This window comes from Coturnix japonica, chromosome 8 (assembly GCF_054131305.1).
Source record: "Coturnix japonica strain WE chromosome 8, WE-NBRP24, whole genome shotgun sequence".
In the NCBI taxonomy this organism is placed as follows: Eukaryota; Metazoa; Chordata; class Aves; order Galliformes; family Phasianidae; genus Coturnix; species Coturnix japonica.
In genome coordinates, this window is record NC_140670.1 from 11,368,639 (window position 1) to 11,395,882 (window position 27,244).

At 43.2% G+C, this 27,244-nt stretch overlaps 1 protein-coding gene across 5 annotated transcripts in view; it reads right to left on the reverse strand.

Moving 5' to 3' along the window:
- MICU1 (mitochondrial calcium uptake 1) overlaps positions 1 to 27,244 on the reverse strand; it is an 88,015-nt gene that overhangs the window by 57,099 nt on the left and 3,672 nt on the right. For all 5 annotated transcript variants that reach the window (XM_015866299.3, XM_015866294.3, XM_015866295.3 and 2 more), the window contains 3 exons: positions 19,605 to 19,766; positions 6,656 to 6,833; positions 435 to 597 (listed from right to left, as the gene is read on the reverse strand). In XM_015866299.3, the coding sequence (XP_015721785.1) occupies positions 435 to 597; positions 6,656 to 6,833; positions 19,605 to 19,765 (502 nt within the window). In that variant the 5' untranslated portion in view covers position 19,766. The remainder of the gene's footprint in view (positions 1 to 434; positions 598 to 6,655; positions 6,834 to 19,604; positions 19,767 to 27,244) is intronic.

A 27,244-nucleotide genomic window follows, 5' to 3' on the forward strand; every position in this document is an offset into this window, starting at 1 on the left:
ACCCTAGGTTTAAAACTCCAAAGAGATGTACTGGGATCAACACTTACAAATCTGAATTATTACCATTATTTGGGAACACTGCAAGGAGGCCTTGCTTACAAGCTTACACAGACACAATGAGCAAAGAGCACAGCTTGTACACTGCTGAGCTGGGAGCCCTCTGCCTTACTCCTCTGCTCATCACTCCTCTCTGTTACCTGCTTGTACTCCACTGCATTAGCATAAAGTGTGGGTCAAAACCAAATTTATTATATAGGCATGAGTCAGAGAGCAACCCCCTCATTTTGTGCTGCACACAGCAATATAACAAGACAGACAATAGCCAACAACAGAAGAGTTCGACAGGAAATTTAAAGATCAGGTAAGCAGAGCCTGCAGTTTACTCCCTATTGCTGTACTGGTTTCTCCAATTACTACACACATACATCACTTACGTTCTGGTTGTTTTTCATTAGGTGTTATCGATCTCACAAAATCCTGTGGTGTCATGAAAACCTCAGATTCACCGTGTTCATTTATCACTTTCAAAGTGGCAAAGTATCGGAAGATTTTGTCTGGTGTGGAGTAGGCTCTGATGCGGTTCTCATATTCCATCACCTGTGAAATAAATTTAACCAGCATTAGATGCACAGAGCTTCCATTTGAGACACCAAAACTAGCAGCCATCATTAGACTGTGAAAATTTTGCCATGCTGCAACTAAGTTGGGCGCAGCAGAAATGCATCTGAAAAAAATAACACTGAAAGGGTCCAAAACATCCCTCCTATGCACAACTCCTGAGCTACCAGGAAAACTACAGGTATCAGCTCCTGATGTCACAGGACTAAGAACAAACATGAGAATTAACTGGTAGTATGCTTTGCTTCTCCTCCACCATTAAGAAAAATTAAGTTAAAAGTGAAAATAACCCTGAAGAAACTTGAGTATCCATCCTAACCATAAAGCACCATTAGCAAAAGTCTGTTAACCTAAAGCATCTCAGCATTTTTTAGCCAAACTCACAGTGCTGAAGGGTGTGGCTGCTGACTGGTATATGAACTGATGGAAAAAGAGCAGTCATTGAGAGATGGGAGAAAACTTCCACACTGAGGACTGGAAAAAAATCACTTGGATTCACAGCTGTTGGCTTAATATCAACCCCTTTCCCCCCCCTCTTTTCTACCACCTTGGCAAAAGCCCACAGCAGTTTGTCAGTCAGCCCACTCACTTATTTGTTTTTTTGTTGCCAATAGTGATTATTTTGTACCTAGAACCATTTTCCCCCAAGTGTACAGCTACAATTAATCAAAGAACAGAAAGCTTTTATAAACAAAATCACTCCCTAAGAGGAAAAAAAAGGCAGAAAGACCCACACTCTGTTATACGTTAGAGCAGAGGACTTTCTTTATTAGTTTAGCTTTTCATTTTGGCAGTATTATAAAACACTTAGTCCAACAAGTACTTGAAGCTTTCAGTTCTTCTGGCCAAGAGTCATAGAACAAAACCAACATTCTGCTGGAAGACACCAGGCAAGATCAAGGGTACTGCCAAGGCATCTGTAGATCATTTACTCCTTTAGTCCCTTTTCAGCCTTGCTTTTAAGGTTAAAGGACATTTCCACCCTGATGTTAATCAGAAAGAAAACGCCCTCTATAATCTGTCAAAGGGCTCATAATCTCCAGCCCAGAGAGCACAAAGCCTTTCCCCAGCACATGCTATAGCTCAGCCCTCCAGCTCCCTGCACTAAGGATACGCTGCACTGGCAGCAAGTCCCACCTGGCACCAGTGGTGGTACTGATGTGGCTCTGACATTATCTCAAGCCCTCCTCCCACTCTTCCTAGCACCATTGTAGCTAGGGGTGGTCACACCCATCAGGAACACAGAAACATCCCTACAACCAGTTCTCTTCCCTGCAGCCATCTGTCAGCTCACAGAGTCTCTCTCCCACCTCTCCCTCTTGTTACTAGCCTTTGCACCCTACAACTTATCACAAAGTTAGTGATACTGGATGGAAACCAACTGTCCTACTGGTAAGTTACAAGACACCGCAGCCCCACTGATAGATGCTATGAGTCAACACACTTTTCCAGCTCTTCCCAAATGCTCTTAACTGCAAACCCCTACCTGAAGGTGGAACCTGGTTACGTCACAGCAATCTTGGACTTGTGTTTGCAGGCCTCAATCTGACTACTTCCTATCCCATAGTTTAGCACCACACCTAACTACAGGCAAAAAAGCAGAGAGGCACTCCTACCTTAGAGTAAGACAACTAGAAAATCTGCAGAACCAAGAGCAGCTCCCTCAATCTACTGCATCCTCCAATGGTTCCTGCTTCCTTCTCTATTTGCCTCACACTTGGTCTTATCCCTTATTTTCTAAGCCTGGGAAATACCTTGCAAGGCACTGCTGAATGCTTTCACTCAACCCAGGCTCATAGGTTGTACCCGCTTTTGCTCAACAACTCAGCTGCTGCACCAGAAACATGAATCTTGATGATTCTGCTACATTCCATTTGATTCAGTATCCATGATTCACCTCTCCTTTATACCTGTTCTGAGATCTTCCTAAGATGCTACTTTACAGGTCTGCATCTGCCAGCTGCTCTTGGTTTCAAAGCACAGGCCTTACAACTGCTCCTCCCCAGCTGAAGATACAAAGCTTGACAGTTGCCTCCTTATAGGATCTGAGTCACTGCCAATTCTTCTATTCCTGCCTTGGAGAAATCTTCAAGGCCCCTGCTTTACTGCAGATGAACAGCTTACATTCTCCATTGACTTCAGACACGAACTTTCCAACACACCACTCAGGCTCCACACTGCATCCTTAAAGACCATCACAATCATCTCTGACAACAGAAGCAGAGAGCCCCTTTACTACATAAGCCCTTCCATTCCACCCACATGTACTGCAGAAGGCAAAGTTTCCCAAGCTGACTCCCAGGCACTCATAAGGATGCAGTTCAGAACACACAGCTCTTCAGAGCAGAGAGGATTACACTCCTCCAAACAAGCAGTAGGACATCCATGCAAAAATAGGGTGTGAGAACACAGCAGGTAGAGCTGACCATCTCATTTTGCATTCAGCCAGGGGAGCATCAGGAAGCAAAGAAGGAAATTTAAGGGTTTTCTAATGACACGTTTTCCTGAAAATGTAGAAAGAATGACCTTGAATAACTCAATCTGGTCCAAAAAGTGTCCCTTTAACACATTTAGCATCCAACAGGCTGTTCTCATCACAGCTGAAGTCACTTTTTCCTCACACTTCACAGAGAAATGAGCAAATGCAGCAATACATCTTCCCTGCTGCCTACACTGAACTCACCATCACCTCACTGAGGATACATGATCTCACTAGCTGGCAAAAACTAATGAGTATGCTGTAAAACCTCTGACCACAGGGCTGAGCCCGACATGAAGGCAGCTCCAGAAAGAAGTGGCTGTGATCTGGCAAAGGGGAACAGCTCCCTTACTCAAGGCTCAGCACTAAATTGAAAGCAAGCATTAACAAGGATGGTCTATGACACACAGGTGTTTTTCCTTTTTAAACGAGAGAAAAAGAGCATTTATGAACACACATACCTTGTTTGTGAGGTTCTTACACTAATTCTAAACAATCTTGATGGAACCATCCCATACAAGCCTCCTCCCACAGCAATCTTGCCTACAAAGTACTACAGGTACACTCCTGGCAAAGCAGCATCCATACAACTTCCTTCCTCCATTCCATAGGATCATTTCAGTTGGAAAGGACTTTTAAAGGCCATCTGATCCAACCCCCCCACAACAAACAGGGACACCTACAGCTCCACCAGGAGCTCAGCACCCTGTCCAGCCTTACCTTGGGTTTCTAGAGGGATGGGGCACAACCACCTCTCTGAGCAACCTTCGATGCAGTGGAGACCAGCCAAAAAATGGTACAACTGCCTCCAAATAACTGCAGTCTCCTGCAGTGAGAGGTCCCCAGTCAGCATACAGCTAGAAGGGAAAAGTCCCTCTTTGGCATTTCTTTAAAGAGCACAGAGAAGACAGATGAGCAAGTAATCCCTATTGCTTTACAACACTGAAGCTGCTGTTGAGACTGTCACGTTTATGCTAAGCCTTGGGTTAAAAGGAAAAAATAATCCCACGCAGACATGAAAATAAAGCTCTAAATCAACATCTCTGCTCACTTCCAGAGCATCACTGAGGCCTCCCTGACTACAGGAGAAAAGTATCTCTGGCAGTCCAGCTTCATTGCACGCCCCGGGAATACTAACAAGGTAGATTAATTACTGTTTGTTTTCATGGAGTTTCCTGCTGTAACACACACCAAGATGAAGTCTCAGCAGAATTACTGCTTCTGAGGCAGCATACCTGCTGGACCCAGCAACTGCTATACATAAATCTCCATAAAGCACACAAGATGTTTAACAGATCAATAAATCAACCTGCTTGCATGATATAAACCTGCTCATGAGCCTCTGAACAATGAAAAGCCTTAAACTACTTTCTCCTTTCCTGCCCTACACAGTGCACACACTACAACAGCACATGCCCTGGACTGGTCACCATACCAGCCCTGCTCTCAGTGATTTGTACTGGGGCTTCCTCCTCACTGAGTCTCTGCCTAAAATAGCAATGTCACTGCTCATTTATTATTTCACCACTGATCAGCTTCATTAAAAGCAACACTGGGATAAGAAACAAGTGTTGAAATTAAGCTTATTTGAAAGCATTTTTCAAGGAGAACTCCCACACTATTTTCAATTAATTACAGAAAGAGACAGAAAAGTTGTTTTTTTTTTTTTTTACTGCATCTTCACTTTTAGTTTTACTGGGCATACAGAAGAGCCAGGCATTCCCCAGGTGCTACACCCAAGTGACAGGGGAGCAGCATGCCCTGGGAACAACCCTGTGTGAGTCAGGGAGTGGGGCACACCTTCCTCTGCCATCAGAGCACCCAGCTGGACTGACTCACTGCTCCAGCATCAAGCACCCACCCCCACTGGGTCTGTTCAGCCACAGAGCACAGCGCCAGGGAGGCTACTGTTTCCACTGTGCATTTAATGAAGCAAAAGCAAGACCAGCACTTGGTTCAGAAAAGGCACATCTGGTCTCCAGACAGGAGAGAAAAAGGCCTGTATCTGAAAGACTGAAATCCGTTTTATTCTGTACTCTTCCTGCTGAAGCTGCTGCTCCCAAGTCAAGCACTGTGCCCAAAGGCACATAGGCTACACGCTGTTCCCAACATACCCCTTCAGGATCCTCCCTGCCTGGCTCATCTTACTTGGAAGCACAGCCACATTCCTCCTGCCTAGTATGGGAAAGAAGGAGCTGATCAACACAGGCACGGCTCCTAACAACTGGCTGAAAGTCCTAGCTTGCAAGAGAGCAATCCCTGGCTTTCTCAGCCAACACAAAGCCATGTAAGAGATCAATCACTATGCTCACTATATTAAAGTGTTCCTTCTGAAAAATGAAAGTGTGTGTGTGTGAAAGTGGACCACATCTTTGCTCTTTGCAACCTGCCTCCACCTGCCCACACTGAAGAAATAATCTACTTCCCTCGAGTGGTACTGGCACAAGTGAAACATCTGCTGAGGCTGTCAGGCTTCCTAACTGCAAATTGACATGAAAAAGCAAGAGGAGCTGGGAACTCTCAGACCCCGGACAATTCTGAAAGTCTCCATGTAGTAACTTGCAACATAAATTCAGAGCAGAATGTCACAACAGGGACAGTTCACAGCCCCAAACACCACATGGCAACTGAAATTAGTGTAATCTAATAAAAAAAGAGAATAAGACTCTGCAGCCTCAAACAAAAATTAGTGGGTTTTGCTTGTTTCTGTTTTGTTTTGGTTTTTTTCCTCCTCACAAAAAGCTGTTAAGCCACTCTATGACTATCCACAATTTAACACACAATGTCATGCAGCCTCCAGGATGTGGACTTAAAATAATCACCAGAAACAAACCATATAGAAAAGGAATTGTGAAGAGCATATACTCCCATTGTCCTCTTTGGCACTGCAGAGATATTAAATCATCAAACATAGCCCAGTAAAACTGACATCCAGACAGGTTTAAAAAATAAAATAGTGCAGCCTGCCAGCTCTCAGTTACAGGACACTCCATCAGGCCAAATTGTACATCCTGTAATAACAGCATGCTTACAGATAGCACCAAACCAGGCAGACACTTCTGAACAGCTCAAAGCTCTCGGGATTACCCACCAGTGAAGACAGGTCACAAGCTGACAATACAACTCATTATTCAAACATTCCTCCTCTTGAAAACACATCTCATACAAAAATTAAATAGGCACAGCAGATGGACAAATGGGATGCTTGCAGGTTTAAAGCCATTCACTGCTTCCCTATTTTGCATTCACCACCCCAGCAGCTATGAAGCAGAGAGCCATCCAAAAGGAGGGGTACAAAGGGGTGCTGCAATTCAGAAGCTCTGTGAGCTGTACTTCCCAAAAAGGCAGGTTTAAATTTAAAAAAACTCAAGGTATCACACAAAGAAAGTAGGTTCCCAAAATAGAATGGAATAGAATTAGAAAACAAATACAGCCCGAAAGCCTGACTCTATATGTGTCAGTCAGTGCTATACAAAATGTGAATAAAGTTTTTTGCAAGTTCTCTCTTTTTCCACTGCCATGCAATTGCTGCAGGTATAAAATAACCAAGTTTTTCACCTTACGATCCCTGAAGCCAGAACATTTCTTCTTCTTCCCTTCTGGCTGAGCTTCCTCACTGCCGGATGCCACGGCCCTCCTGCCCTCATCGCCGCTGCTCTCCCCTTCCTCCTGGTGCTTCACCTTCTCACCTCGCTCTGCCCTTGAGTTATGGTTCACAGAGTCTTCTGCATAGGCCCTGCATCAAGCAAAAAGAAAACACAGTTCAGAAAGTTAATGAGAGGACTGATTGGAAAGAGCACACTTTAGCCTGAAATTCCACCATTTTCCCAAGTAAAGATTTCTATAGAGGTGACAGATGTGCTTTCTAATACCAGCACTGAAGGATTCAGAAAGAACAGGATCTCCATTTCAGCACAACTGTTGTATTTGCTTTTAATCTCCAACAGCTGATTTTATTTCTCTCTTTTACTAATGACTTCTATAAATCCCAATATTTGGGGATCTTTAACAACAAGAAATGGAGTTACTTATCCTCACACTAAAAAAGCAGCTCTCTGTAAGCAAAAAAAAGGACTCTCTGCACTGGTGGGACACAAAGATCATCAGCAACCTCATCTGTAGCCAAGGCACTACTCAAAGCCTCTCTGTCTGAGCAACATTCAGAACAACCAGATAGCTGTGGGGGGGGTTAAACATAAACAGGATCCACCCATAAGCCAGACAAGGCTGCATCATACCTATGCCTTACCTAGAAGGCAGTTAATAACCAGAGTTCAGACCACTTTTGCAGCTAACAGTTTGGTTAAACTCATCCTTTCTGAGAGCTCTAACAGCTTGGGCAACGATCTGCCTGTAACTTCAGCTAAGGTGCCATTATTTTTGCATACCTGGGGATTTATTTTGGACTAATCACAGGTACAGGGCTCACATCCAGCTGGGCGCTGCTCATTAGGCAGCAGCCAACAGAGGAAGGCTGGTGCTTTGTGCTCCCTGCAACCACGAATGTGATTATTTACAGCAGCATGACTTGGTTTAAAAAAAAACAACCCAAGAACTGCCTTTAGAGAAAAACAAAAGCTAAACAGGATTTTGGAAGTCTCTCAAGCTTTAAGCAAAAGGCTCTGCTCATTTCATCCTACCAGCTTCCTAACGAACAGATGCAGTATGCAAAATAGACAGAAGACTGTGTACACCTCTCCAGCAACACAGAGCTTTGCGCAACCTCAGCAGGTCATATTCCAAGAGGCAACAAGGCAGGTGCTCTTCAATTAATTTAGATGTTACCAAGGTAAACAACTCTCCCCTTACTAACATTCAATAGTTCACTAACAGTTATGGCACAGGATTAAGCAAAAAACTTCATTAGAACAAGCTCCCAAAGCACATGCTTAAGGACAGAGAGGATCATTATGAAAGCAAACTAATTTTTGTTCAAGTTGTGATGTCTCCTACAGCAGGCTACCAAGAGCACTCCAACAGCTGCCACCAAGTGCCCAGCATCGCTTTGAACACAACAACCCAGTATCCTACAGCTGTGTTAAAGCAGCTCAGAACCTTCTAGTCTGCAGTGTGAGAGAATACATCAAACATAACATCAGGAGAGCTTTATTTAATAAAACACACAAGTGCCTGATGAAGAGGCATACTAACAAAGCCTTTTTGCACAAAATGGAGATTACCACGCCAGCCTATGCTTCCTGAAAAGGCCCTGAGTCTTTAAGTCTCACCATCATTAAGGCTTTCACTGACCATATCTGGTTCAAAGTGCACAGCACTTGGACAATGTGGGGAGCAGAGCAGTGACCACGCAGTTTCATTTTGGCCAAAGCATGGCTGGCTCCAGCTGAGACTCCAGCAGCAGCACTAATGAGGAAAGCCCTTCTGCCAGCAGGACACCAGTCCCAGGCAGCTCAAAGAGAATCCCCTGGGACAAGATTCTGGGGACAAAAAAGCAATTTAAAAAAAAAAAAAAAAAAAAGAAGAAGAAAAGATTGCTTGTATATACAGCCAAGCTGCTCCATATCAAACATGCCAGAGGATAGCTGTATCGGTGAAGATTTGCTCTTGTAACGCTTGACTGACAGCAAACCAGGGAAGGGATAAATAAAACTCACAAATCAAACATTTTCAGCAAAACCTACGCGTTCCTTCAATCCATCACGCTGTCAAGCTGGTTGGCTACTGTGATGCAGACACAGGCTCTTCAAACACAGTAGGCTCCCCATGCCTCCCCCCTTCCTAGTTTATCTAGGTAATTAACTCTCCCCTACAGATGGATTACCTTCCCACCATACAAGCAAAATGAAATATGAGAATAAAAGCAGAATTTATTGCCTATTTCACGAGCAAGATTGCAAATAGTATCTGTTATTCCTTGTCTCCAGGCCACAGCCCAAAGCACTCACTGAATTCACCATAGAAGGATCTGCTCCCTACATACACCTACAATGAGGTATTTTATAACCTGCACAATCCTTCTCTGTTCTACATCTTGGATTCCATCACCTGCAGTGTCCATACTGCATCCATATAAAGGAGTCTTTCAGAGCAGACACCACCACAGCCAAAAGAATCCCTATGCAACCATAGGATCTACATCCAAGAAGGATCCTGCAATTTGCACCAGGGACTGGAAAAAGACCCCAGCTGCAGTCTTTTCATTTAAAGACATTACAATTCCTCATTTTGAAGAGCTTTTTTTCCTTCTAGATAAACCAAGCAAAACCAAACCCAAAAGTGTTTTGAAATAACAAAAATGTGTGCCAGAGACAACAGTGCTCAGCTATTCTGACCCTGAAAGCAGCAGAAGAATACTTAGCTACCATGCATTAAGTAGGCTCAGAAGGAAACTGAATCTAACTGGGGCATCCAGGTGTCAGCAAAGACCTTGCGACAGAAGCAGAGGAGACGAATCCTGCCTGACAGATGCATTCCTCAAAACAGAGCCACAACACTCCTTGCATACAAACATCAGGAGACATCTAAGTGAGGTTGAAAGCCACTTCAGGCTTTCATAATGAAATTCAAGAGCGAGCTTTGTCTGGTTTGGATACAAGAGACAAAAGTATGCATCCTTGAAGGGTGGGGACACTAAGTGAGGAGCTGCCCCATCTTCAGCTCCATGTAACCAATGATTACTAGGCTATTGACCTAAAAAGATGAATATCCAAAGCCCAGTTTTTCAGGACTTTCTTTCTCACAGAACTTTTAACTACTTACTCCCTTATCTTCCAAAATATTTGATACTAACAAGTCAGCACAACTAATTTGTGGCCAGAACTGTAATGAAAACGTGACAATATTAAGACAGGCTCCAGAGACTAGTAATTAGATTGAGGAGATGGCTCTTGGACACCAGCCATAGCCCAAAATAGGTCCAAAAGTATAAGGAAACAGCAGCATAGTCTGTGAAACTTGTACATCCTTCCTTCCACCCCAACCAGCAGCAGGCACATCCCTGATAAGAGCACAGCCACAGCCACTGAAGGTGCATTCAAAGAAAAGCTGGAGGAAACCCAGAGAGCAGCAGGAACAGTTAAGAGTCCAGAGCAGCATGGGAAAACTTGACCTGAAGTCATCAGGTTGCTGTCAAAAAAAACAAACCAAAACCCAAAAAGCACCCAAAAAACAGAAAAGAGGAAGCTGAGATAACTGCAATATGCATAAAACAGCTGCTGCAGGGCTTATGTCAGTCTGGTAAGGACAGGACAAGTAGCAGATGTGATTTGAGATATCATAAGTGAAGAGACTTGTACACCAGGGAAGAGGGGAAGCATGTGTTTATACACATACACACACAGCCTACGAGAGGTGAGGAGACAGAATCTCTAGAATCAGCTGTGGGAGTGCATCTATACTATCACCGCTCTCTCCATCACCAGCAAATTGCTATGAATAGGTGAGACAGCTGCCTGTCAGGACAAGGCTGGAGGCACCCAGCTTTGCCTTGGCAGCAAACAAGCTGACCACATACTCTCTCCACTCAGTTTTGGGGCTGGCACCAACATGCAGCGCAGATGGATGAGCCAGAGTGTGAGGACCTCCACTGCAAGTCAAGTCCCCTCTGAAGGAGGCTACTGTGAAGAACCTGAACTGTTTTAGGTCAGTCCTACAGCTAACTCAGCTCGTGCAGAATAATGTGCCAATCCTCAGAGACTTCTTCCTGCCAGCCTGCAGATGAAAATAATTGCTTTGCAAAAGGTTGTCAACCCTAATGACACACTGGAGGCATCCCACTGTTGTTGCCCTAATACCCTCATGAACTGTAAATCTCTGCACCGTAAGTTCTTAAGCCAGGAAACACTGCTTACAGTTCCAAGTAGAGCTCACCAAGCAGCAGACAGGAAGGTGCCCCTGGGTTGCAGCTGACTGATGCACATGGCCACAGCTCAATTACATCTGCCACACAGAAAAACTGAGCCTGAAGCATAAGCCTGTATGCTCCACCTTTCTATTGTACTGCTCACCTGAGCCTCTCTTTATCCAAACTGTACGTTAAATACCAGCAAACCCAATAGATTCTTCCCAAAGAAAATTAGAGTTGCTTTCACTCAGTACTGCAACTCCCCTTGAGCTTGTCTCTGGGCATTTAGATGGTACAGCATTGTCCAAGAGGGCTGGATAATCCTATAATGATTCAAGGTGAGTGGAGACAGCGAGAAGCACAGGGCAGGAACTCATTAAGATCAAAGCTGGCATCCCAGTCTCCATTCCTGGTCCTCCCAAGAGACAGCAAGCTCACAACCAATCACAGCTGTCAGACAGCAGACCTTGCTTTTAAGAAATAAGAATATCTTATACAAGAGAGTAAGGAAAACTAGTCTCCAATTCTACAGACTTTTTAAGGGGCTCCGCATAAAAACAAAACACACCCAAGACCAATACAAACCTGGCTTCTTCAAGCTGAAAACTGAGCCAGATCACAGCCCGACTCAGAATTACAATTATCAACAGCTGAAAATTGTTTTATTGGAGGTTCAAAGCTTATACCAAGGGTGAGAAGGATGCAAAAAAGTTACAACTTGAACTTTGAAAGCAAACACTGTAGACACAGGGAAACAAAAAACAGGAAGGACAAGAAGAGAATGCTAGACATACTTGGTGTAAATTAAAAGCTAAGTACTGTATGTAACTGGTAAGGGGCACAAATACCCAAGCAGGGAATAACGCCCAATAGAATACAGTCTTTTTACTGTCAAACTCATCAAAAGCAGCAGGAGCACGTTGTAAATGAAGATTGTTTACTTTGTTACTGGAAGTGACAGATCTGTAAAAACAGAGCAAGTGTTCACTTTGAAACATAATAGCTTATATTCCCTGTATCCTGACATTCTAAGAAGAGCAGAGACTTTTTCCCACTTAAATGGGGCTAAGATCTGCCTTACAGAGCAGTGCAGTATGTGTGTATTTCTACCTTTCTGGAAGAATCTGAGGCTTAGTTTTAATAAGAGCTGGCTGAGACCTCGTGCTCGACTGTTGTGAAAACTCAGTAAGTTTTAACTTTGTCACATTTGAAAAGAGCAAACAGGGCAACAGGTGTAATGACAGACTTGTTAGGTTTTTTACTTAGAGAAAATATATTTTCTTCTTATAAAGAAAATAGTTACAAGGATTTATAGAAAGCAAGTCTTATGCTAAACAGGTGCCACTTCTTTAAGAGATTACCAGCATTACTGATAATCACAACAATACCCATGTAATAAATCCAAGTTCCCGTGTGGCATTTCACTTACTATTAGATGATACTGTGATGAATAAGCCAGAATAACAAAAATCAACATGGCCCATTCAGTGGATTAAAAACAGATGAATACCACATCTACACACAAGCATTTGATCATCAAGTGGCTGAGCTTCTCCCAGGCTCTGATGAAGGTAAAATCCTGGCCCCATACCATCTTTTACTAATGACCTTGAGGATAAAGTCATTGAGTCCCCTACAATCTATCAGCAGAGATTCAGAATTTCATTCTTGCTCACTTGGCAAGCTGAGCACACAACACCCATGTAGATGGCCAAAGAGTGAGGGGAACGTCTGGGAACAATAAAGATGTATCTACAGGACTGGTTTCATACATTCTAGAACAGGTGTAAGTACAGGACTCTCAAATCAAGGCTCAGTGTTACACACTGCTCCTGGTCAGCACTTCTGGGAAGCTGTCCACATTAGGTCTATTTTCACCTCCAGCAATCACATGCTTTATTTGCATGGCAGCACTACTCATTTAGCAGTCACATTACATAGACCAAATATAAACTCAAAATACTGATGTGTTTGGTGACTTCCAGTATTTACATGCTCTGAGTTCCTGGACAGTATTTAGTTTCCCTGAAGACAGACAACTCAGGTTTCTTGAATAACGTAAAATATCATCATAAGTTTATTAATCCAAAGACCACTTTTTTTCCAACTAGCTTAACAAGCCCATACTGCTAATTAACCACTGCGAAAAAATTTTAGGCAAGATTGATCCCAGCACCCCGTCTTCTGATTGTTAAAGACATGAATTCTCATCAACACCTGTGCTACAAGCCATGAAGTGAAAATGTAATACAACATTAATCACTGCAGCATCTGGTTCTGTTCTGCCAGCTACAGGCTCAGTCCTGCAAAGCAAGAAGAAATTGGTGAGCCCACTCACGTGCTCTGAGAAAGGCACGTTTCCACAACACAGCACTTTATAGGCACACAACACGCAGCACTCGTCTTCCTGACCCTGCTTTGCAATCCATCTTCATTTCCATTAAGGAGGACATGAGAACAGGAGAGCAAATATAGAGCTAAGGTAAGTAGTGTTGCCTGAGCATTGACATTATTTAAGAGAGTTTAGAAATGAAGACAAAAATGAGCAATACATTGAGGAAGAAGGGAAAAAATGTTCCAAGCATCTGATGGATGACTTTCATAGTTAACCTGCAAGATGGGAGTTATCTAAATGCACCAAAGATTTTATTGCTTAGGATACTTAAAGGACTCTGCAATCTGACTTACTGGCAAATAAATGAAGGTTCGAGATACCTTCTTGAGGGAAATGAGGTTGCTTCAGGCTTCTCTTGGTCTTTGGACAGCAGGGGAAGATCACACGAGGGCAGCCAGACACAGGATAACAAATTTCAGGCCATACAGTTACAACATCTGGAAGCCCAAAGAAGGCCACATCTGGGACCACTGCTGGCTCTCCAGCTTGTGAGGTGTTCAGTTGCATACTGAAGAATTCAGCCTCCCTCCCCACAGACCCACTCTTCAGTACAGCCCAGAGAGCAGCTGGGATCATCAGGAGGTGGAAGAGGCTGAACAGCTTGGGAAAAGCGACAGCAGTGACAAGACCAGACCCTAAAGCTGAGACAACTGACACTACTTCCACATCAGGAACTGAAGCTAGATGGTACTTGCACTGTATTCATTCTAAATCTGGCAGGTTGTGCTTCCTCTACTGAGCCAAGAAATCAATCCCTTCACTCCACTCCTGAATTACTTTGTTTCCTGAAAAGATGATACTTTCCAGATAACTGCTAGAGAAAAACAGGGCACTCTATGGGATGCAGACAAGGTGAGCAGGTGCCAACAGTTGTTCAAAGGAGAGGCAGCAGGTGGGAACACTACCACCAGAGGGCACCCATATTGTTTTTAAAGAAAGAGAAAGAAGTGCAACTTAGGCATTGATGGAATCCTAGGTCTTCCATGTTGCTTATCTGTGTTATTAAAAAGAACTCCAAGCATCGCCCTGTAGGAGAAGCAGTCTTAAGACACTTTGCAAAGTAGCTTCTCACATTGCCAGCAGGCTTCCCTGCATAAATCACAGATTTGATTTGCTATGCAACATTTAAATACAATATTGCAAACACGTAATGATTCAACTGCATGTTCAGGACTATACCTGTGCTTCAAGTCTCAGAGTTCAGCTGAGGTCACTCCCTGCAGAGTAGTCAGATGTTTTCCTAATTCACTCACTTGGGTTCATTTCCTGGCATCGGATTCTTTCCTACCACTGATGCTCATGGGTAAAAATAATGAAGCCAAAAGCCACCAGAAAGGACACGGTGCTCTTTCAAGACACCACTCATAGATCAAGGCACCTTCAAGCTTCAGAGAAAATCCCTCAGCACAGCAGTACTAAGGAGACTCCCGTAAGGCTGTCATTTGTCACCGCTGAGTTAAAAGATGGAGCAGAGCTCTTAAAAATAGCATAAAAGAGGGTAGTACCTACAGATATTACATCTTTTCTCTCCTGCATCAGGTCAAGTGGTACCTGAGGCAGCTACAGCTGTAAAACAGGTCTCTCCTCTTGACTATGATTTACAAGATACCCTTTGTTTTGCTAAAATGCAAAGTCACTTTCAGCTGGCATAAGGAATTTCCAGCGATTTTTCTATTTAAAATGTATTCTAAGCAAATTACTCTAAAACTCCTAAGGCTGGAAATAAAGTAATGCATTCTTAAACAGTTTGCTAAGGGCTGATCTAAACTTCAAAATTCATTCCAGAAGCACTGAGCAAAAAGGCACACAAGGAAGACCAAAGAGCTGTGAAGGTCAACAAATCAAGGAAAGCAATGAAGAAAGGGTGCCCCCCTTACAGAGATCCTTCTGCACCCCCAGAGCTACCTCTGCTCACCCACATCATTCAGCATTGGGTTGACTGCACTGACAAGCTTCAGCACTGAAATCCCAATTTAAGGGCTTTCAGGTGCTCACAGTCTGAGTCAGGATGTTGTGCGCCATCAAGAAGATGATGGTGGCCACTTAATACATCAAACTGGTATTTAGAAATACAAAGAGAATAAAAGTTTTACAGAACTATTGGCAATACTTTCTTACAACCATTAAGCTTGCTGCAAGCTAAGGTTCAGTACTTCCCATCCATATATTAATGCCTTATTCAGATCAGCCAATGACCGCACCAAGATTTATTTAAATTAATTCACTTCATTATACTAACACCTAGCTACTTAATTGCTTCTGTTGTCAATTGGAAACCCCTTGGGTTGAAGTTATTGCTTAGAAAGAGTAAACTTCATTAGTCTTATAAGCTCAGTTATTTGCATTGTGAAAGCATACACTGTAGAACTGAGCAGCACTAACTACTCGTATGCTCTAATTATTTAGATGATATATACCACCAAAAGCAGCAACAGCTCCTGGAGAACAGCAAGAGCAGAAAGCCCAGTAACTGCAATGGATAACTAAGCAGAAGGCCACGTGCCATGAATCTGGGCAGGTGCAGATCTGACCAACACACCCACACAGCACCAGACTTAAGAATTCTGCCCTATTTCACATCACACAACCTCCGGGGTTCAGGTACACCTTCCCAGTTCTTGACTTCTACCCTTGTATGTGCTCATCCCAACATTCACTTCTAACCACACTCAGAGCATACCCTGCAGAACTCATCCAAAATGTATTGATTTCAGGCTGCACATAAGATTCAGAAGAACAACCCGAGAAGTCCTGTGTCTTCATACTGCTAAACAGCAAGGGTGAGTTCAGATGCAGACATTGCCATCTGAATCCCTTTTTGCAAGGTATCAAACACAAAAAATCTGTTATGAACCAACAAGGTGTGTGTTGTTGTATAAGCACCAGTCAGAGATTCAGTGCTACTTTCAAAAAGTAGTCAAGAAACATTAGGACACTTGCACACAGCTCCATGCAGAGGACAAGAACTACAAACTCCTTTCATTACTGCTCTTCCTCTAACACTGCATCACCTCCTACATACCTAGTCCAAGAAGTATAACATTTTCAACAGCTGCTTGATTTAGTCTGTCTATCTTAATGCTTTATCTTAAAAAATAAATAAATATTAAGGAAAGCAACAAGAGACTTCCCAAAGAAGTGACATCTTTAAAGAAAATGTCACCGACAGCCTGCAAAGGGGTATCACTTGGTGCCTTCCTCACTCAGAGAGGAACTAAACATCCCAGCTGTTGTCACCCACCATAGGGGCATCGATTCTTTATGATGCTATGAGAGCTACACTTGGGAAGTGCTGGACCCCACAGGACCCAACTATGCAGCACAGCAAGGTTTCCCCTATCAACAGAAGTTCAGCTGCTCAGCTGAAGGAAAACACTGTATGACTGGTATAGAAGCCTACTGACCAAACAGAACAGGTTACACAGACAGCCCTAATCCAGATCGCATTTAAGTACTGATCCAGTATTTAATAAAATCAAAATAATTCACCAATGTAAATCTGAGCACTCAAACAGATGCATGCTTCCATTTTCTCTGCAATATACAAACAACATTTTCAGTGACATTTGATTTATTTAATCCCCACACTCCAGTTAGATGTATTTATTTACCTTCTATAACTAATTGATTATACTTATTGCTGCTTTCTGTAATAACCAAGAATGTCATGGGGAATGCTTTGTACTCACTTATATTAATTCTTAAATTCTATTAACTGCCTGACCAATATATTCTGAAAAGAAAACTTGGAGTTTCTCATCTGTCATTTATTTAGACAGTTAAAATGCTTATTTAAAAGTCTGCTTAGAAGTCCTACAAATGTTGCAAAAACTATTTCATACCAACAAGTATCAGTTTTGTTCCTCATCTTATTTAAGAGTCACACATCAAGTAATCAAATAATTACCATAAGCCGGGATAAACTTCTGTTCTACAATTACAGGCATTGTAGATTTACTGAACAGCACATAAAGGAAAATGATTCCTCAAACATTTTACGAATTCCTAGAAGAAAACAAAGGAGAAAAATCACAGCAAGTGACTTTCTCCAAATCAATCAGGAGATCACAGACTACACTGCTTCAAGGATGCAGCCTGTCTGCTTTACCTGATGCTTATCAGTGCCCTCAGCTAAGCAAGGTCACACCTGTTGGCAGATCCCTGTGGTCTCAATAACAGCTGGGTACTTCAGGAGCTAAAAATCACTTCTGCAGATAACCACTGACTAGCACACGGCAAACCATCAGCAGCTCCATCCAGGAAGCACCACCTTCCTGATGAAGTGTAACCTTTTCATTGTTTTTAAAGGGTAGAAGTGAATCTGCTGCAGGAAGGACATCACACAATCGTTAGAACTGGAATAGACCCTTGAAAGCCATCTGGTCCAATCTCCCTACAATGAACAGAGGGACACCTACAGCTCCATCAGGAGCTCAGAGCCCTTGGCTGTCTCCAGGGCTGGGGCACCACCACCTCACTAAGCAGCCTGTGCCAGGTCCTCACTGCTCTTATTGCAAAATATTTCTTCCTTATATCCGCTCTAAATTCTCCATCCTGGTTTGAAATCATTTCTCCTTGTCCTACCACAGCAGACCGTGCTAAAGCATCCCTTTCTTTCTTACAGCCCCTTTTGATACTGACAGGCTGCTACAAGCCCTCTCCAGGATGCACAGCCCCAGCTCTCAGCCTGTCCTCACAAGGAGGTCTTCCATCCCTTGGTCACATTTGTGGCCCTCCTCTGATCACACTCCAACAGTTACATGGCTCTCCTGCATCAAGGACTCTCCATCTGGACACAGCACTCCAGGTGAGGTCTCACACTGCAGAGGGCAGACCCCCCTCCATCACCCTGCTGGCCGTGCTGATCTGAATGCAGCCAAGGATATGGTTGGCTTTCAGGGGTGTGAGGGCACAGCGCTAGCTAATGTCCAGCTGCCATCCACCAGTACCTTCAGTCCTTTTTCAGCAAGGTCATGCTCTGTCCTTACATATCCCAGCTTGTAATGGCAGCGGGGGCTGCACCCCACAGGGATATGTGATGAACAATTGCCAGTGAAGACTGAGGCAAAAAGTTATTCCTCAGCCTTCTCTTTGCTTGCTGTTATCAGCCTGCCTTATTGCTCACTAGGGGGGGAAATATGTCTTCTTGGACTTAATGTCTTTGGGAGAGCCTTATGTAGGACATTACATCCTACCTACTTTGTAATCACACTGAAGATGCTTCAAGTAGAAAAAGTGCTCTTCTCTGCCTGAAACTGAGTTAATTTGGCCACCACCAAAGAGGCATTCATCCCCCTCCATGCTGCAAGGGTGAACATTCAGGTCCTGCAGATAAAGCTGTACTCCACAAGTGCAGATTAGTAAACCAAAGCATGACACTGCTGAACCACAGCAATCTTCCTTGATCTGAGAAATTCTTTGAACAAGCAACATCACAATTGACAAAACCAGTAGTAGCCAGAACAATTAGCATCATCTTCCTCCCATTGTACTAGAAGTGCATCTTTCTAGCCAAACAGTCTAGTAGAGCGGTAACAACAAACCATACCATGCTGGAACAAAAATAAAGGTAGGTTTTGAGTAGGGGCTTCTCTTTCACACCTTCATTGCAGCCATGAGCTCAAGTAGCATGGCTGGTGCTACACCACTTCCATATTCCAAGAAAATGAAGCACTTATGAATTTATTTCAGATGTGGCACAGCCCAGAGTTCAGCGAGGGTCAATACAGGCAGGTGCAGATAACACCTTTCCCCTCACAGTCATGAAATCAAGATTTGAGCTTTGAGATGATAGACTCTGGCACTTAAGACACATCTTGCCCACAGCTACCTCCCCACTCAAAGATGGACTGCCCCCTTCCATGCCCCGCTACATTTCTTAAGTGCATCAACCAGCAGAACACAAAGAAAAACAGAGTAGCACCTCCTGACCAAGTTCGTTGTCATTGGCAGCCCCCCCAGAAGCCAGCAATTTGCACCCGGCCTGGTTGAGTCAGCTGGTTTGTTTGCACAGCACCACCACACAGGACAACCCTGGTAGCAGACCCCACCAAGGGCAAACAGTCTGTGCTGCCTACAACCACAGAGAAATATCCTTCAGCCTAGAGATTTTCTCATTTCTTAGCTACTCAAAACAGTGAGAAACTCCAGGAGACCACTACCAGCATTTCCTGCTTCTTCCAAGCAGCATAGGCAGTACAAGAAATAACACTTCACAAAGCCTCCCGCAGATCTTAAACACATCTGCAGGTACTTAACACAGGATCCGGAGCTGCAGGAGATCTTAGGAAGAAATACAAAACCATTACCTCTGCCAAAGGAGTCTGGCACTTGCTGTTGCTGCAGTTGTCCCTATGAAAGCTGCCACCACAAGCCGACTCCGGGCTCTGGAATGATGTGCTGCCCTGTGGTAATGCCGTGAAGCAGCAGCCAGCCCTGCTGCAACGGGAAGAAATCGAAGCCGGAACATCCTGTCAAGAAAGAATATGTATGTGTTACCACAGGAATACTTTCCAGTAGCAAACACTTGCACTGATCTCCAGCATGAAAGGCCAACCAGCAGTATGTGTTTTTGTGTTTTCCTAAGCTAGGTGAAGATGCACAAAGTAGCTGCCACAGTTGTTCATTGGCTGTTCTGAAACAGGAGCATTAACTTATCTAACAAAATCTGTCTAACAAAGGGTAAACTACAAGAGTTGCATTTTGGCACACACTTGGCTAACACACTCAGCCATCTCATCCTACTTAACTGCTTTTACAGCATTTCTTAAATTCCTCTTCCTCTTCCCATCACATTTCATTATGAGGAAATACTCGGACACTCCTGCTTGAGTGCCAGGGCATAGAAGATCCAGGTAGATCTTAAAAGCAACTACAGCAAATGAGTAAGAGCCATTTGGCCACAGGGAAAGACAGCTGGATACCAGAGAGCAAGTAAAATCAAACAAGCAAACCAGCTCAGCAGGAAAAACTTCAGTCATTTTAAACTTCCCTACAAAAAGACCCACCATTCTTAAGCTCATTTTTTAGCCAGCCTCGAGCAAAACATTTATATTCAACTTTAAGTAGCTGGCAACTTTCAAAACGTCAACACACATAAAAGACAATCCCCATCCCGTTATGTGCAACAGTACAGAGACAAATGAGAAACCAGAACTACAAATCTAAACATTATTACAAAGTAGAAAATCGAACTACAAAAATGCCAGCTAATAACAGGCACCAGCTATAGGAGTCAAAGCAATTTCTGCCAGCACACAAAATTGAAGGCTAAGGCCAAATGTTTGCTTCAAAAGGGAAAGCTGCTGCATTGCTTATTTTTTGGGGAAAGTTTTACTCTTAGCAGATGTACACTCAGTCTTCTGATCACAGGGGGGTCAACCCATACATGACATGCAGCACAGAGAGGCCTTGATAAAAAAAGAAACTGTGAGCAAAACATTATAAGAATTCCCATGACATGCAGCAAAAATACTGGAAATGGAAAGCAGTGGCTTGATTACTTTTGCTCCCCTTTGTTACCAGCTCTTGCCATTCTGCTCCAAAACTGCCAGACAGTGAATAAAGAACAACAGAAGACAAAAAATAATTAAGTCACCTCTAGTGGTTTTTCCTTGCTTCCACAACACAAGCTGCTACCGCACATTTTAGTAAAGCATTAGCTTCCCCCAGTGAGAACATTGGGAACACTGCACAAACACATTCTGCATTCCAGCTTCAAAGAGTGGGATGTATTACTGCACTTGTCCTCCAATGAAGGCAACCTGGGGCTCAGGGTGCCAGAACATGAACTAGTGACACAAACACAGGGAGAAAAAGTAAAGAGGAGGGATGGAAGATTAACCCCATAAACCCACCAAATATTCAGCAGACAATTAGGAATGCTGTTCCTCTTCAGGCAAAACGTGATAGAGGTACATTCAAAGGCTTTATGAAACAATCAAGGCTCACTTGGTAAGGAGAGGGAAAGCAAAGATGGGCAGACAGAAGCTGCAGCAGCCTGCCCCATCCTGCTGCATGTGCAAAGAAACACAACCTCGCTTCTCACAGCCAGTGCACCTGAAATAATAAAGAGTTATATTCATCTGTGCACATAATGAAAACTAAGCTTGCAGTCAGCATCACCGTTTTCTTTATTCCTTTAAAAATACATGGGCTTAAAATTAAAATCTTAAAGGTATTCAGCCAGTCAACATTGCTTATTATTCAATCCTCTCTAGCACAGAACAGAAGACTTTGCTATGAAAAATAACTCTTATTTCAAATTGTTTTCATTCTACACAAATCTGATGCTCCTATTTCTTCTCCAGAGATGGATTTCTTATAAAGGCAGAGAAAAATCCACAAGGGTTATTTTCACTGAGAAGCTGCCATTGCCTTTATTTGGGTTCCCCTTCCTAATTACAGCTCTACATGCATAAGATGTAATGGGGAATGGAAGCATTGCCAATATCATTTAATCACTGAAAATGAAAATCAAGCCCCATGGTGCCTACTCCCGAGCTTGGAAAGATTTCACAATATTTCCCATCATTGGTTTTGTCTGCTCTCTGAGCCCAAAGAAGCACCACATTCACAGCTCTGTCCAACTAACCTCCTGACTGTGCAGGGACACACACCCAGGCAGCATTCCCTTGGAAGCAATTACCTGGGTGTCAAAAGCATGCAGATCTGCTCACAGTCCCAAAACAAAGAATACACTTAGTTTAAAACAACAACAAAACTTTCAAGGCTGAACTTTCCATGCTTTCCATCTGTGATTTTACTCTCAGTTTTGTTTTCTTTTCTCTCCAGTGCCATGCTATTTGGCATGTTTTGTTAGAAGCTACAGGCATTCAAGCCAAGATCAGTTGAGAATGCTGGTGTTTTTAGAAGATATTTAAATATAAGCATCTTGCTCTGACTGCAGCAACCAGAAGCTTCATACCACAATCTCCAGTTGGGTAGGAACTAAACCAGGGAAAACTTCATGGCTCAAGATCTGACACAGTTATTGCTTACCCTAAGGAACAGGGTCTATTACAGACACAAGTCTACACCTTAAAACAACAGAAACAGAGACAAGTCCTCTTGATGTTCTTGATCTGTCCAACAGATCACTGCTACAATCAATCTGGAGGCTATCATTTTGTTTGGAAGAGAGAAACCAGTTTCACCTGAAGTTCTTGCTCAGCAGAACTCTACAGTTACTTTCAGAGCTTGGATTGCCACCCAGCAAGAAGGCTCAGGACCCCACTCTACAGGCACATGATTTGCTAGCAAGTTGGAGAAGACTAAATCCTCATATAAGTGTAATTACCAATAAGCGTGTTGGTGTCTGACATCCTGGAAATCCACAAACACATCAGGAAAGCACCACTTCAGAGTCAGGAAGCAACAGGCATCACTCAAGTGTGGGCTGTGCAGATAGCTTTAAAAATACAGTTTTAACAGCTACACGCACTCTTGCTTGATGTGAATGTTTACTTTCCTATTAGCAGAACTCACTGCTAGTGTGTTTCGCAACAAAATTCAGATAGGTTCTCTGCCTTCCCCCTTGTGTCACTTCCACAGCCTCAGCAGTCCAGCCCTGGATCTTTCAGAGCACATAAGAACTGGCAGATGTCATCTCTTTTGTATTTCTCTCAGCTACTGAGGAGAATGACAAGACTCATTCCCACTTCTCCAGTGCCCTATTTAGCTGATGGTTTTGAGACTGAAAGCCCAGATTGAGGAGGAGGGACCTCTTTGCATTTGGGTACCCCATAGAACTGAAGGCAGTCTTTGACAGCCCAGAGCAGCCCCCATTTTCAAGATAGAACACACTTAAAACAGCTTTTTGATGTCAAAGCGGCCTCAGTGGTGCAGGCATGCGAGTTGAAGAACAGCAACTGAATAAGTTGATGGATGTTTAATTTTTAATCAGAAGGGTTCACAGAAGCTTCTTATTTGAAGAATTTTACTAGGATGTGGCAAGCTGGCACATTAGTGCAGAATGTCAATTGTAAATTTAAATGAAAAATATTTTTAAGCACCAAGATCTTAGATTGACATTTATGAGTCACTGCTTGGGCATCAAGTCTTCTACAGGGATTGGCAGAGGTGGTCTCACTAAGAGAACCTTCTGAAGCCATTTGTCTATTAAAATAGCAAATTTTGACATCTCCAGACCACCAAGACAGCCCAACAAAGCAGCTTCACAAAGCTCCTCACCTATTCCCATCTCAGATGCCAGCCATTCTACCACATGAAAAGGGCCAGCGCATTTCCCACAGTAAATACAGGACAGCAAAACACGCTGCTACTCATAGTTTGGAGGCATTTTGCCATACTTAGTGCTAACAGCCACTAAAGGCATTAAAAATCTTCCCTTATGTGTTCCAGCATAGATACGGCTCTGACAAGGTCAGGGACACTGACTACAAGCAAGCTCAGCTGTTGTTTTTCAAGCCTGTTATTCAGCTCACATCACAGCAGCACCACCTTATATCACCAGAGGCGGCTGCCAACAAGAGGCCACACTGCCCTCATGCTAAGGGGCAGATAGATGGGGATGGGCAATCTCCAGAAGCTGCATTAATCCATCTAAAGATTGAGACCACAACAATCATAACATGAGCACGCTGGTTTGAGATACTTGAATGAAGGGGAATTTGGATCATCCTCCCACCAATTCCCTCCATACTTTCCATTTCCAATCCAGCATAATTGAAAGAGGTTTGTACAAGTGAAATCCACTGAAAGGTTGCTCAGAGGTGAACTGCAGCTTCGGAAGAGCCCAGATTCATTTCTTCCCACCCCAAGAGAGACTAAACTGCTTCTGCTTTTTTCCTTCTTCCAACTCCCAGTTTTCAGCTTACTTTCTCTAATTTCCAGATAAAGGATTAGTCACATTACTGAAATTATTACCTTAAAAAGACACATAAATCAGTTATGAGAATGAAGATGAAATCTAATAGCAAAAGCAATTTCTTTCCAGGTATGAGTTTAGGGCAATACTCGATAGCATTCATTACCAGAGAGGGGAGCTGCATGTGCTTCAGAGCACAATTCAGACTGATTGATGGCCTATAAAGCACCAATCCATAATACAGCCAGGTCTTCAGCAGAAACCTAAGCCACTGCTTGGTGATTTCTTTTTAACTGGCACTACAGCAAGGGTGCATCTCTTCCTGAGCAGCTCAGGCCTGAAAAGGAACTAGTGAAAAAACAAAGACTTCCTTTTACCTCATCTTTTATTCCTGCACTCTTTCCTTCCCACTAAGCTGAACTGGCTTGCATCCTGCCAGCAGGGAACTCTCACTCTCTGGCACATCTCCTCTAGCTTCAGCACAGCATCTTCTTGGTATTGTTGAATCTACCGTGATTCAGGAAAAACCTTACAGTTAATTAGGAACCTCTTGGGGGTGTGGACATGCTACATCCTGCACTACTCCAAAGCACAGGAGGAGCCAGCCTTCCATCACACAGTAAAAGCCATAAGAGACAGAAATACAGGGTTTTGCCTCCTACGGACTTCTCTTGAGAAGGAAAAAGCTTCTGCCTCTCACATACTGCTCACAGATGCATCAAGTCAGATTTTAAAGCACAGGACACAGCACAGAGAATGAGATAGCCCCAAACCCAATGCATCTCAGCTCTGGGGCTCTGTGTTGCACCCCTGGAGCAGACAGGGCCATTCCTCAGGTGCCCAGTATTTGCTATCAGCCTCCATCCTATGCTGAAAACAAATGCAATTAAAGACATACAACTGTATTTCTTAACATTTAAAGCTTCAGTCTAATACTAAACTGGAAGACACTCGGGCATCCAACAATCTCCCTGCTGTTACTGTGGCTTATTAGTACATCAATTTTCTCAGATTATATCCATTAATATTCCATTATTTATGACATGCTTATCTGTTGCTTTTGTTCTGCCAAATGAATCCACTTAGCATTAAGAGACACTTGGAACAAAAATAAGACAGTAACAACATGCTAGTTGGAGTCAAGCCCATTCAACTAACACTTCTACACGCACACATTCTCCCTCAATTTCATGTGTACATCCTTACTACCAGCTTTATTTATCTTACATGAGATATAGGTTCCCGTTACTATCAGCTGCTCTAGAAACCACACACCATACTGCAATAGCCAGTTCCTCATAGAACAAACAACCCTCTTTCACATAGGCTGCGCAAGTCACCCATACCCATTAATAACTAAATCACTGGTTGAAGTTTTCTTTTTCTTCTCCACTGGGCCAAATGCAGCCCCATTTTTCCCTGAGCTTTTCTGCACAGAGAACAACTGTAAGCCCCAGCAGTGCCAAACTCTCCAAGAGCACTTCCACAGAAGCCAGCTGGTATCTACCAGGGCTGTAAAAAAATTCATCTTGTCCCATAGTTAGGAGAGCAACCCCACTTTTATTGAGCTGCTTCTACCTTTAATCAGCCCAATGTTAAATTTCTGTGTTCAAACAACTTTTCAAATAATCAGACCACCTCCAAAAGCACCTGCCCAGCCACAGCAGACTTTGGAAGTATTTTCCCAAGAGACAAAAATTACACTGACCATAAGGAGCATGTATTTGTCACAACACTGGTAGTGAAGGGGTAGGAAAAATAACACTACTGCTTTTTCTGCAGAAAATTAAAACCAGCAGGAATACATCTGCTTAATGACCCTAGAGATTTAACATGCCTTACATAGTTAAAGTCGATGGGATACAATCCAGCAACTTGAACCAAGCAAACAGATGTTGGAGATGCAGTGAAAACGAACTGTTTAGACACACCTGAACAGAGGAAATGCAGTTACCTCGGGCATCCCATCAGCAGAACAAAAACCAACTATACGGGTGAAATGGAACTCCCAGAAGCACTGCACAGGGCCTCTTCCTAATGAGCACATTGTGAAATGACAGGGCTTACTTTCTCTGCTTGCGCTACTCCTTGTTCCTCAGATTTCCTACCTTACACACCAAACAGAAAAACACTCCCTGAAGCTCCTGCTGCTGACAGCAACCTGCCTGTATAAAGCTGCCACCAGTCCTAAAGCAGAGGTGACTTAAGAGATGCCTACAGCTTACTTGTTGCAAAGAAAAGTGATGTTACTTCTTAAAAAAAAAAAAAAAATCAAAATAAAATAAAGCTGAAAAAAATTAAGTAATCAGAAAAAAAATTAAAGCTTCACAATGCCATGAATGCATTCAATCAAAATTGAAGTACCTGCAGTGATGTGTGTAGCTCCAGAAATAAGAGACCTCTTTGTAGGATTAGGCACACAATAGATAACCTCAGAATTTGTCACAACACAATTTGTACACTTATTTCTTCCTAACATGTAGCCCTGTGATCTATTAATTCACTGAGGTCATCAGCCCCAGTACAACCACACAACTGTTTCTACCACATGAAATTCAATAGAAACATCACCTAAACCAGACACAGCTACTTGCTTCATTAGGGGACTTCACTAAACCTAGGCCATAAAGGGAGAAAAAACACAGTACTGTAAAGGTACCAGCTTAAGTCAGGTGGCAATCCTTACACATGATCCTTGCACTCACATTGTAGCAATAGCTGTCTCTGGAAGATAACATTGCTCTTCTAGCTCTTAAAGAAAAAGTGCTGAGTGTGAAAGTTTGCATCACACTAACCATAACATAGCTATTAAGTTAAAGCGGTAGCAGATAATACTGCCAGTCAGTATTGACACTGGTCTGATTCCATCATTGATGTGCTTAGTCTGAAAGATACAGGAAGGGTGAGAAGCTAGCACAGGCTGCACAGACAGCAAAGAAACCCTGCAATGAAATAAAGGCTGCCTATGGAAAGTATCTAAGACCACATGCTCATGGTGGTTATACACTGGGATGAGCAGCTCACCTGCTCCCGGCCACATATTCCCAACACGGTGCCAATTCAGTGTGCTCAGCTATTCAGAATTCCCAGTTGCAAGGAGCAGCGCTCAGACCTAATCTC